General features: G+C 44.3%; 1 protein-coding gene across 8 annotated transcripts in view; it reads right to left on the bottom strand.

The window, feature by feature from the left end:
* Positions 1 to 540: 540 nt before the first annotated feature.
* Positions 541 to 13,776, bottom strand: part of PDS5B (PDS5 cohesin associated factor B) — a 257,931-nt gene continuing 244,695 nt past the window's right edge. For all 8 annotated transcript variants that reach the window (XM_073341612.1, XM_073341603.1, XM_073341640.1 and 5 more), the window contains one exon: positions 541 to 3,037. In XM_073341612.1, coding sequence (XP_073197713.1) covers positions 3,002 to 3,037 — 36 coding nt within the window. In that variant the 3' untranslated portion in view covers positions 541 to 3,001. The remainder of the gene's footprint in view (positions 3,038 to 13,776) is intronic.

The following is a 13,776-nucleotide window of genomic DNA, read 5'->3' as shown; positions in this document are numbered from 1 at the left end:
GGAAATGTTTAAGATCAGGTTAGCACCTGTCAGGAATGGTCAGTCCTACCTCAGTCCACAGGGATAGACTTGATGACCTCTGAAGATTCCTCCCCCAGCCTTCTATGATTTTATTATTAATGTATAGATAAAGATTATCTAATTTTGTGGGTAGATTATTCAGCTACAACTGTCAAGCAAGCAGTTTCATATATTTCCCTATTTATGAGTAGCATAAGAAGAGCCCTTAATATTCACATTCTCAGAGGTGGTGGAGGAAACAAGGAAGAAGTGTCAAAAACCAAGCTTATGGAGTTAGAAAGTAAATTAACCTTTAACAGCTAGAGAACAGTTACAGTCACTGCATGTATTTTACATGTAAAGTGAAGAGCTTGGAAAGTTTCCTGTTGGACTGCAGCAAGAATATGAAATGTAATGAAGATCAGCTTAATTTGCTGCAGGATACAACAAGATACTCACTGTAATTTTGTAAGAACTTCATACTGGACCTTGTTACAGTGAGTTCAATTTGATTTTTTAATGTAATACAGTACATTTTTATAAACTGAACATTATCATTGCAGAAGAACATGCTAACTAAATGTTAGCAATTTATATTTTTATACATAATTATTTACTCTACTGTAGCTACTGTATGCAGATCTCAATATTAGTACATAAAATATTCATTTTACTTATATGAGGAGATGAGGATGAACCTAGAAGAGGTTTGAATATCAGAATGTCATATCTGCTGCACCTGTTTTCCCAAGAAATAATGAATTACACACTATAACCCAAAAAATAAACATTTAAATTGCAAAACTATAGTTTAAATTTACATCAATCATATTTTATGATCAGTTGTTGTGCATCTATAGTCAATGAAATTTGATCTAATCATGCTTATGGACATATAACCAACAGCCCGCAGCAGTTTCAACACCAGTTTTTCATATTTTGTATAAAATGGACTTAGACATATCTTCCATAAATGTTTTCAGTGCAATTCTGTCAATGAAGAAAATATAAAGTTAACTTTCAATTTTTATTTTATAGGATAAAAAACTTGCATTTGCCCTGCTGAAGTGTAAATAAGCTATTAGGTTTGTTGTGCTAATAAAAATTTCAAAGTTAGTCACTTAAACCAACTTTAACTGCCCTTATGGGCAGCAGCTCCCCTGTATTCACGGGTATTACTAGAATAGTTGAATACTGGGAAAAAACTTTAGAGGCAGAATAATCTACTTTTTGAAAATGAAGTTTTCAATGAACAGAAATTTTAAATTGAAAAAGTCAAAAGAAAACAGTCAAAGTTCTTATGATGTAGTCTTGAAATCGGTAAAACCATGTTTCAACACTATCATCCTCTCTCACATCCCTATGCTCTATCTGCTATTTCGCAATTATAACTTAAGAACATATGCTTTGATGGGTTATATGAAAATGCTCCATTATTTAATGAGATAAAGATTTAATAAGTTAGAAACTAATCTTTTTCAGTCAACTGTAAGGAACCAAAGGGAGAAGTGCACCTGAAATTATAAAAACGTGCTTGGCTAAGCATAAAATAATAACCTATACATTTTGGTTCAAAGACAGTTTGTAAAACTGCACACAGGATACTGCCTTACATATTTCGTCTCTGTTCTTTGTAGTTTACACCCAACAAACAAAAATTTAACAACTCTAAGGTAGCACTAAATAAAAGTGAGCTTCATTCAAATCTCAAATACCTGACTGCAAAGACCTACAGCTGGTCATTCAATGACAATTTAGCTCTTCATACCAAAAAAAATTTGGCTCACAAAAAATAAGTATAATAAACTCTTGGTAGAAGGTGCTCTCATGAGGCAACCTACCATATACTACTGCTAGGTAAGAGTTTCCAAAAAAAATTACATCCCATTTTCAGCACATTTTTCATAAACATGCAACTCACTATAAAATACAAAACACTTGGCTCTCAAGAACAGCTTTATAAAGACACACTGCATCAATAAAATTTTTTTTCTTTGTGATTAACTTTACATTGTAATAAGAACTGTATTTTCATGAATGTTTATATATCAGATTTCATATTATAATGTAGTAATAATTTGCTCTGTGTGAACATAATGTTCAGGAGGAAATATCTATACACATTAACATACTAGACTATTAAAAACTCATTCAGTTACAGAATTTTATTGATACAGTAGATTAATAAAAACTGATAGGGGAAGATAAAATGGATAGGGTATTCAGTACATTATTTAACACATTTTTAAAATTAAAATATTTTAAATCCTTTTTGAATTTTCAATGCCACTAGAAGTCCAGAAAAGCCTGGCATCAATACTGAGGTGTAAAGTGAATCAGACAACTTATTTCATAATTGGAATCTGTTGTATTATTCTATCGGCCATCGTTCACTGGTAAAAGAAAGTAATTTAGCACTTTGACGACAGGTGGGTGCTTAAAAGTAAACTCTAGATTAGATACAAAGGAAACAAAGATCAATCGTTTTCTTTCCCCCCCTCAACAAATAGTGGCAAAAGAAAATGGCACTATTTATTCAACTGATTTTTTTTTCACAGTTAAATGCCAAGGAGAGTACAAATATGAACACTGACAGATATTGCTTGAGATCCATTCTAACAAAAACTTTTTTCTTTTTTTAAATCAACAGATCTAATAAACAGTTGGGCACTGTCAGTTTAAAGCCACTGATAAAAGCTATACAAGCACTTCAGAAGTCAGAAACATTAAAAAAGGGCTATTTACAAGTTTCTTCTTTAGTTCATGTCTACAAAGGCAGCACACATTACACTTCACAAAAATCCACAGTTAATGATATCAACATGTGTGTGGCTAAAGCTTGTGACCTAGGGACTGCAAACGTAGGGGTAGTAAATGTAAAGTAAGTTTTTTTCTTCAGCAACCCCATTTTGTGCACCAACAGCTTCATTCAGCCTCAAGCTTCAAATTATGAGCATTCTTCAAAGCTTTCACCTTGGAACATGGATAATTACATGCTTCTTCATCGCCTCTCTCTTTTGGAAGTTCTGCGACGTACCTGTTATTGAAGAGAGAGTCAAGAGATTAAAAATAAATAAATAATTAAATTTAAAAATTGTATTTATAAAATGAAAAAAAAAAGCTGCACATACATTATTGTGAAAAAGTTCATGTATAAATGTATTCCATTATGGGAAAAATGTTGAGACTGACAATGAATTTACAGGTTTCAGAGTAACAGCCGTGTTAGTCTGTATTCGAAAAAAGAAAAGGAGTACTTGTGGCACCTTAGAGACTAACCAATTTATTTGAGCATGAGCTTTCGTGAGCTACAGCTCACTTCATCGGATGCACATATGTAAATATGAATTTACATAGTTCTTTATAACCTATGAAATGATAAATTTATAGGAGCTCCCTCGGTCTGTCTCCTTCTAGTATTACAAAAAACAAAACAAAACCCACCTTTCTGGGAGATACCAGTTACCAAAAACTGTAGATGAACAGTTCTTGGAATTGGCCCAAATAGTAAATTTGATTCTTATAAGTTATGCTTTTCAGCAATTACATCTGTTCTATAGTATTGTGGCATTGTTTGCAGTTCCCCAGTTTACATTGAGATTTGCAATTATAGGAGGAATTAAATCCTGTGCTTAGATACAAAAATGTTAGTCTATCGTTCCCAAATTTAAAACAAAAAACTAATTCTTAAGAAAGGCAGGAAAGAAATAAAGACTGAATTTTCTGAAAATTACAAATAAATCTAAAGTTTGAAGGAACTAAAAATACCTATTTAAAATTAAAACTTGGTATCGTGTATTCCTTGCATCTACCAAGCCTAAAATTCATAGAAGTAACAAGCCTTAAACTTGGCACAATTACAGATACTGGTAATATCTCAGAACTTAAATTATTGAAATTATCTGTCATAGCAGTTTCAATGTATGCTGTAGAAGCAAACTGAGAAAACAGTACGAACCAGAAAGAAATACTATTTTCTACATCTACTTCTAAGGCCTGTAAGGACTCTTGCAGACTTTCTAAACTCAGCAGGCAGGTACTCAGGGATTGCTTAGCAGCTCTTTGACAAATGGGAACTAGAGGGAAAAAACAGTTACTCACATTTTCGTAACTGTTGTTCAAGATGTGTTGCTCATGTCCATTCCATTGTAGGTGCACATGTGCCCACGTGCACGGTCATCTGAGATTTTTGCCTTAATGGTATCCATATGGCCGGCTGTGTCACCCCCTTGAGTGCCACGCTCATGTGCTGGTACATCAGGCGCTGCTGGCCCTATGCCCTCTCAGTTCCTTCTTGCCGACAACTCCAACACAGAGGGGCCGGAGGGTGGCTAATGGAATGGACATGAACAACACATCTCAAAGAACAACAGTTGCGAAAAGGTGGGTAACCATTTTTTCTTCGAGTGCTTTCTCATGCTGATTCTACTGTAGGTGACTCACAAGCAGAATCTTTGGAGTGGGCTCAGAGTTCACAGCTTCGCAGATTGTAGCACACCTCTGCCAAAGCCAGTGTTGTCACAAGTTTGCTTGGTCAGTGCATAATGCAACACGAACATGTGAATGGAAGACCAGGTCGCGGCCTAACAGATTTCTTGCACTGGCACCTGTGCTGAGAACGCTGCCGATGATGCCCATGCCCTAGTCATGTTACAATTGCTGGAGGGGGTATCTTAGCCAGCTCATAGCAGTAACGGATGCAGGCCGTGATCCTCTGTGCAGACACAGGGTGACCTTTCATCCTATCTGCCACTGTGACGAACAGCTGCATTGACTTACGGAATGGTTTTGTTCTATGTAGAAAGCCAGTGCCCACCTGCCACCCAGGGTGTGAAGCCTTCATTCCTCATATCCGATGCATGGGGCTTCGGGCAGAGGACCAGTAAAAATATATCCTGGCCAGTATGAAACTGGGACACAACCTTGGGCAGGAACGCCAAGTGAGGACGCAGCTTAACCTTCTCCTTGAAAAAAAACCATACAGGGTGGTTCCAAAGTGAGCACCCTGATCTCCAACACCCTATGGGTCGATGTTATAGCGACCAAAAAGGAGACCTTCCAGGACAGGAGGAGGAGGGAACAGGAAGCCAAGGGTTTGAAGGGAGGACCTGAGAGTCTGGAAAGCACAAGGTTCAAGTCCCAAGGGGGAACTAGCTCCTGGACATGTGGGTAGAGGCATTCCAGCCCTTTCAAGGAAGGCACCGTCATAGGATGGGTGAAGAGGGACCCACCCTGGACCAGGGGGTGCTGAGATGGCCGCTAGGGGGACCCTTAACAGAGGAAAAGGACAACACTTGAAGTTTCAAATGCAACAAGTAATCCAGGATGTCCTACAGCCAGGCTTGCTCAGCCCAAAGATGCCTCTCCAAGGCCCAGCACTCTAACCTTTTCCGCTTCGCCAGATAGGTTGCCCTGATCAAGGGTTTTCTGCTGCCGAGCAACACCCGCTGAACATGGGCCGAACACGCTCTTTCGTCCACATTCAGCCACCCCGTCAGGTGCAGCGCAGCCAGGTTCGGATGCAGCAGGTTGCTGTGGTTCTGTGATGGCAGATCCGGTCGAAGGCGCAGCAGGAGAAGGGCTGCTGTCGATAGGTCCAAACCAGTGCTGACAGGACCATGAGGCTGACTCTCCCTCTATCCTGTCTGATCTGCACCAGAACACCTGTGAATCAATAGCACTGGTGGAAAGGCACACATGAGCACTCCCCATCCACGGAATGAGGAAGGCGTCCAAAGGAGCTCTTGTCCAGACCTTGGAAGAAGCAAAACTGGTGGCACTTTCTGTTCTGCCTGGACATGAACAGGTCCACCTGGGGAGTTCCCCACTGTTGGAGAATATCAACCTGACCACCTCTGGATGGAGGGACCATTCATGGCAAGATGAGAAGGTCCTGCTGAGGCGATCTGCAATGACATTCCTGGAGCCAAGCAGATGGGCGGCAATCAAATGAATGGCGTACCACACACAGAAGCCCATAGGCTTAGCGCCTCCTGACAAAAGACTGAGGATCTGACCCCTCCCCGCCTTTTGATGTAGTACATCACAGCAGTATTGTCAGCCAGGACTCTGTACCACCTTGCCTTTCAGGTGGGGCAAGAACGCCTGGCAGGCCAGGCGAACTGCTCTGAGTTCCCTGACATTGACATGGAGGGCCAGATCGTCCTGCAGCCAGCAGCCCTGGCTGAGTTCACCCAGGTGGGCTCCCCAGCCCAGATTTGAGAGGTCTGAGAACAGGATCAGTGACTGGAAAGGGGCCGCAAAGGGAACCCTCTGCAACACCGACTTGGGGTCCAACCACCAACTCAGGGACGAAAGGATGTGGCTCGGTACTGTGACCACTCGGTCCAGGGAATATTTGTTGGGGATATAGACCGAGGCCAATCACACCTGCAGCGGCCGCAGATGAAATCGAGCATTACTGACCACGTACGTGCTCATGCCCATGTGCCCCACCAGATGCAGACATGTGTGGGATGTGGTGAGTGGGTGCCTTCTTAACTGGCAAATCAAGCCTGCCATGGCCTGAAACCAAGCTTCTGCAATGAAGGCTCTCGTCCATGTGGAGTCGAGAACAGCCCCGATGAACTCTATGTGTTGGACTGGCATGAACATGGACTTGTGTGTTTATTAACAGACCCAGGTTGCAGGAGGTGGAGCGCACCAAGCGAAGACTTCTCTGTATCTTATCTGGAGAGCCAGCCCTTCATGAGCCAGTTGTTGAGATACAGAAACAGGTGGACCCTCCGACATCTGAGGTTAGTGACCACAAGCACCATGCACTTTGTTAACACCCTCGGCGCTGAAGAGAGGCCAAACGGTAGTGCCATGAACTGGAAAGGGTGCCCACCCACTACAAAACGGAAGAAGCGCCTGTGGCCTGGGAATATAGAAATGTGGAAGTAAGTGTCCTTCAAGTCGACAGCAGTGTGCCAGTCTCTTGGATCCAGGGAGGGGATGATGGAGGCCAGGGAGACCATGCGAAACTTCAACTTCTTGAGAGACATGTTGAGGCTGCACAGGTCCAGGATGGGTCTGAGGTCCCCTTTCAGAATTAGGAAGTACTGGGAGTAGAATTACTTTCCTTTCTTGTCCCAAGGAACCTCCTCCACAGCCCCCAGACGCAGGGGGTGGGAGGAAGCGGACAAAAATTGTGGGATATAGCCCTGCAATATTATGTCCAGGACCTAGAGGTCTGACGTAACCCACAACCAGGCCAAGTGGAGGGGAACAGCAGTTCAGGAAAGGTAGCGAACCCAGGAAATTGGCTGGGGCATTGCTCTCAATTGTGCCATCAAAACAAGCGTTTCTGCACTGCAGAATGCTTGGTCTGTCTGACTTGCACAGGCGAGTGGGAGGTAGAAGGGAGGCAACGACCAAAAACAGTGCCCCTGTCCCTCCTTCTCACGGGTCCGGGCGAGACTGCCATGATCTCGACAGTGGGGGCAGCTGGAATGGCTTACGCTCCAGTTGCAGTGTGTGGCTACCCAATGAATGGAGATGGCCTTGGTGTCCTTCACCTCGTGCAGCCTTGCATCAGTCTGCTTGGAAAACAGATCGTTCCGATCAATGGGAAGGTCTTGGATAGAGGTCTGCATCTCTTGGGAGAGACCAGTGACTTGAAGCCAGGAGCTGTACCTCATAACCATCATGGATGCCACCACCCTGGCTGCTGAGTCCTCCGAGTCCCACGCCATCTGAAGAGCAGAGCAGGCCGCCGAGGTGCGCTCCTGAACCAGAGTAACAAACTCCTGGGCTCAGTCCTGTGAGAGGGACCTCTTGAATTTATGGAGAAAGTCCCATAAACTGAAGATGTAGCAGCCCAGGAGGGCCTGGTGATTCACCACCCGAAGTTGTAGACTTGCAGTGGAATAAATGTTTCTTCCGAACAAGTCAAGTCTTTTGGCCTCCTTATTTTGTGGGGTGGAGTTGGTGTGCCCCTGCTTCTCTTTTTCATTGGCCGCAGAGACCACCAGCGAGCCAGGAGGAGAGTGGGTATAGAGATATTCAAAGCTTTTGGCCAGCACGAAGTACTTCTTCTCGGCCTGCTGTGAGGTGGAAGGGCATCTACCTGATGCCTCTGGCAATTTTCAAGACCCCTGTGTGCACGGGTAGTGCAATATGGGTATGGGTGGAGGCTGACAGCACGCTGAAGAGAGTGTCCTCTTCCTCAGCCATCTCATCCACTTGCAGGCCCAGGTTGTCAGCCACCTGCCGGAACAAGGCCTAGTGGTCCTTCAAGTCGTCGGGCGGGCTGGCACTGAAGGGCCCAGTGACTGCCTTGTCGGGATGACTAGGAGTACTGAACCGATGGATGGTGGGCTTGTTCCTCCTCCGCTGGGGAGGATGGGTAAGGTGTAGGTGCAGCCTCCTGAACCTCGGACACTGGGTGTGCCTCCAGCATGGGGCCTGGTGCCGATGATCACTGCTCCGCAGCTGCAGCCGACAAGTGAGCCGAGGGGGGGCAACACCATGACTGGACCCCCCCAGGTGTTCCATCATGACCACTGAGCAGCCACTGTCCTGGTTGTCACTGTCCCAATGCCGCCACTAGCTCGAATGCCCAGTATCGCCGCTCAGATCAGGGCGATGGGCTGAAACGCCATTCAGTTGCTGATGAGCCACCCTCTAGAGACCATGGAAAGGCTGTCAAGGCCTGAGTTTGCCTCAAGACCACCAACACTGGAGACAGGTGCCCTGGGGACCGGTACCAATGGCACGGTGAACGGGTGTAGTGTCAGGGAGATTAGAAGCAGGAGGGAGATCATTCCCACAGTGTTGGTGACTGGGAATAGCGTCTGGGACTATGACTGACTTTGATAATAGGCGGACTAGCAGCTTTCCCTTGGTGAATCACATCACAACAGCAGCGACTGCGACGCCAGAGACTGAAGATAATTTTGTGATGATCTAGATGATGGTACTGGCACCCGTTGGTCTGGAGGTGGAGAGCACGCCATTGTCTCGAGGGATCGGCAGTGCTCCACTGCTCCCTGGGAAACCTTATTGACTGGCTTGGGGAGCCTTACTCAAGGCGTGCAGCACTGGCTGTGCTGTAAGCACAGACGGAGGTTTGAGCTCGTTTGGTGCCTGAGTTCGAGAAGGTGTTGGTGCCAGCAGGACAGTCGGTCCTGTACCACTCACTGGAGTCAGAGGAGGACATTTCCACAGGCTAAAGGCCTCAGCAGGGGATGGTCAACTGTGGGGCTCCAGCATGGGTGGATAATTCGGGGCAGGCTCCTTGTTCACTGCCACCTTCGTCGGCGCCGGGGAGCTGTGGTTTTTAGCCCTCTTCTTAGGAACCAGTGACAAAGAACAGTGCCCGGTAGGCACCTTGGTGCATTTCGCACTGATGTCGAGGTGCTGGGTGACTCATGACGGGCCAGCTCTGATCCTGGGCAGATTTCATAAGGAGAGCCCTGAGTCTGATATCCCTCTCCTTCTAGGTGCGAGGCCGAAAGTTCTTACAAATCTGGCACCTCTCTTTAACGTGCGCTTCCCCCAGGCACTTGAGGCAGCTGCCATGGGGGTCGCTAACAGGCATAGGCCTGTTACAGGAATCGCAGGGCTTAAAGCCCAGAGATGGGGACATGCCCGGTGAAGTCCCCACTGGGACCCAACTCTAACTACAACACTTAACAAATACTTCACAGTAAAGATAACTATGTACAAGCCTAAGGGCACAAAGTCCAAGATAAGGAAAACCAAAAGTCTTTGACAAGCAAGGAAAGGCACTCCAACTGACCACCATGGGGGGTAAGAAGGAACTGAGAGTGCGTAGGGCCAGCAGCGCCTGATATACCAGGACGTGAGCGCGGCACACAAGGGGGTGACACAGCCAGCCCTACAGATACTGCAAAGGCAAAAATGTCCGATGACCGCACACGTGGGCATGCCTGCACCTACAATGAAATCAACATGAGCAAGCACTCGAAGAAGAACTTTTGTTCAATTTACTGAGCTCCATAAATATAGGTTTCAGAGTAGCAGCTGTGTTAGTCTGTATTCGCAAAAAGAAAAGGAGTACTTGTGGCACCTTAGAGACTAACCAATTTATTTGAGCATAAGCTTTCGTGAGCTACAGCTCACTTCATTGGATGCATTCAGTGGAAAATACAGTGAGGAGATTTATAGACACACAATATGAAAAAATGGGTGTTATCATACACATTGTAAGGAGAGTGATCACTCAAGATGAGCTATTACCAGTGGGGAGGGGCGAAGAAAACCTTTTGTAGTGATAATCAAGGTGGGCCATTTCCAGCAGTTAACAGGAACGTCTGAGGAATGGGGAGGGGGGGTGGGGGGGGAAATAAACATGGGGAAATAGATTTACTTTGTATAATGACACATCCACTCTCAGTCTCTATTCAAGCCTAAGTTAATTGTATCCAGTTTGCAAATTAATTCCAATTCAGCAGTCTCTTGCTGGAGTCTGTTTTTGAAGTCTTTTTGTTGTAATATTGCGACCTTTAGGTCTGTAATCGAGTGATCAGAGAGATTGAAGTGTTCTCCAACTGGTTTATGAATGTTATAATTCTTGACATCTGATTTGTGTCCATTTATTCTTTTACGTAGAGACTGTCCAGTTTGACCAATGTACATGGCAGAGGGGCATTGCTGGCACATATCACATTTGTAGATGTGCAGGTGAACGAGCCTCTGATAGTGTGGCTGATGTGATTAGGCCCTATGATGGTGTCCCCTGAATAGATATGTGGACACAGTTGGCAACAGGCTTTGTTGCAAGGATAGGTTCCTGGGTTGGTGGTTCTGTTGTGTGGTTGCTAGTGAGTATTTGCTTCAGGTTGGGGGGCTGTCTGTAGCCAAGGACTGGCCTGTCTCCCAAGATTTGAGAGAGTGATCGGTCGTCCTTCAGGATAGGTTGTAGATCCTTGATGATACGTGGGAGAGGTTTTAGTTGGGGGCTGAAGGTGATGGCTAGTGGTGTTCTGTTATTATCTTTGTTGGGCCTGTCCTGTAGTAGGTGACTTCTGGGTACTCTTCTGGCTCTGTCAATTTGTTTCTTCACTTCAGCAGGTGGGTATTGTAGTTGTAAGAATACTTGATAGAGATCTTGTACGTGTTTGTCTCTGTCTGAGGGGTTGGAGCAAATGCGGTTGTATCGTAGAGCTTGGCTGTAGACGATGGATTGTGTGGTGTGGTCTGGGTGAAAGCTGGAGGCATGTAGGTAGGAATAGCGGTCAGTAGGTTTCCGGTATAGGGTGGCGTTTATGTGACCATTGCTTATTAGCACTGTAGTGTCCAGGAAGTGGATCTCTTGTGTGGACTGGTCCAGGCTGAGGTTGATGGTGGGATGTAAATTGTTGAAATCATGGTCACCTACTACAGGACAGGCCCTACAAAGATAATAACAGAACGCCACTAGTCATCACCTTCAGCCCCCAACAATTTCCCCCCCGCTCTCCTGCTGGTAATAGCTCATCTTAAGTGATCACTCCCCTTACAGTGTGTATGATAACACCCATTTTTTCATGTTGTGTGTATATAAATCTCCTCACCGTATTTTCCACTGAATGCATCTGATGAAGCGAGCTGTAGCTCACAAAAGCTTATGCTCAAATAAATTGGTTAGTCTCTAAGGTGCCACTAGTACTCCTTTTCTTTATATAAATATAGCTATATTTTACCTACAAAGAACCTTACAATGGCTAGACAGTTGATGTTTAGAAAAGCTGGACGAGCACAAGTCCATGGGGCCGGATGCACTGCACCGGAGTTGGCGGATGTGATTGCAGAGCCATTCACCATTATCTTTGAAAACTCATGGCGATCGGGGGAAATCCTGGACAACTGGAAAAAGGCTAATGTAGTGCCCGTCTTTAAAAAAGAGAAGGAGGAGGATCCGGGAAACTACAGGCCAGTCAGCCTCACCTCAGTCCCTGGGAAAATCATGGAACAGGTCCTCAAGGAATCAATTCTGAAGCACTTAGAGAAGAGGAAAATGATCAGGAACAGTCAGCATGGATTCACCAAGGGCAAGTCATGCCTGACTAATCTAATTGCCTTCTATGACGAGATAACTGGCTCTATGGATGAGGGGAAAGAGGTGGACGTATTGTTCCTTGACTTTAGCAAAGCTTTTGATATGGTCTCCTACAGTATTCTTGCCAGTAAGTTAAAGTAGTATGGGCTGGATGAATGGTCTATAAGGTGGATAGAAAACTGGCTAGATTGTCGGGCTCAACGGGTAGTGATCAATGGCTCCATGTCTAGCTGGCAGCCAGTATCAAGTGGAGTGCCCCAAGGGATAGTCATCGGGACGGTTTTGTTCAACAGGGAGAATCTTTTTACGAGTTTTTACAGTGCCTAGCACAATGGGGCCATGGCTCCATAACTGGGGCTTCCATGTGCTACTGCAATACAGATACTAAATTATACTTTGAGTTCAATGGGCTAAATAGTTCCCCAGAAACCAAATCTCTAAAGACCCAATAAACTCCTCAGGATCCAGGGGCTGTTGGCTGCATCTCTCTTCTGACGTATGAGGTTTCCAATTCTGGAGATGAATGCAGTCAACCACATATTCAAGGATGTTCAGTGGCTCCCCAATACCCTGTAATTTAGGGTCATTCCGGGACTTCACTGAGCTGCTTAATATTTTCCAACACCAGCAAACTTCATTCTTACTGAGCTGGTTAAGTACTTGAGCATTTTTTGCTTAAAAGCATTAGCATTTAAAATGGTAAGTATATAAAACTAAGCCATAAGTGTTAAATTATCTTAGTTTGAAGTCTGTTTGCTTGGCACATCATAGTAGTTGAAACTTTCCTAACGTGCAGAGTTCCTCAGCTTCAGAGGACAAGGCAAATGAAAGTTTTTCAGATGTAGTGGGGAAAGAGCTGCCAAATTCCTTTAAAGTTTAAAGGACAATATGGAATGTAGGTGAGGAAGGAATGGGGCTTAAAAAAATAAAAAGGAAATACACTGATCCAGGGAGTGACTCCAATCTTAATTTTTATTCTGGCCACTCATTGTCCATCTTCCATAATAAATTATACAGTCCTGAAAGACCTTTATTCCAGCTCAAAAACTACAGACTCCTCTCTTTCTATAACTCAGGAATTTAACTTGCAAACCTTCCCATCTCCTACTGAATTTAGGAGCCAGGCACCACACAAAAGTTGATGTCCCCAGTATATCTAATCTTAACTATTAAGGATCATTTTTTTTCCTGGAAGAAAACTAGGAAATACGTATTTAAAAATTGTTAATTTAGAGAGAAGGTTGCTTATATAATAAAATCCTTATGCAAATATACATGCTTTAGCATTGCCATTAAAAAAATCAAAGTTAAAATGACAAAAGCTAAATTCCACAAATATTTTATTACTCTTATATTTCACACATTCAGCTAGTGACATTGATCATTTTTTATTCAGAAATGTCAAAATGTTTCATTTCAGGGCATTAATCTGCATATACCTGAGCCACTGCAATACTTCATGGGAGTTACTGATCAGGTCGTGTCCCCAATTTTCCAAGGGCTAGGTTCCCCAACTGAACCATATTTCCCACAATCACAGGACTCCCAGAATGTCTGACAATCTCTCCTTTCCTCTGGCCCACGTGCATCATAGGAATCCCATGACTGTGATGTATCACAGGAGATGCCGTTTGGCTGGGGTGTTCTGCCCATGGAGAAGAAAGGAGGTAAGAAGCACATGAATTACAACTCTCGTGAGGCATCACAGCAGCTCAGGCACATGCTGAGATTAATACTGTCTTGAAACAAAATTTTGTTTAAATTTTCCC

This window comes from Lepidochelys kempii, chromosome 1 (assembly GCF_965140265.1).
Source record: "Lepidochelys kempii isolate rLepKem1 chromosome 1, rLepKem1.hap2, whole genome shotgun sequence".
In the NCBI taxonomy this organism is placed as follows: Eukaryota; Metazoa; Chordata; order Testudines; family Cheloniidae; genus Lepidochelys; species Lepidochelys kempii.
This window is presented reverse-complemented; position numbering and strand designations above follow the sequence as displayed.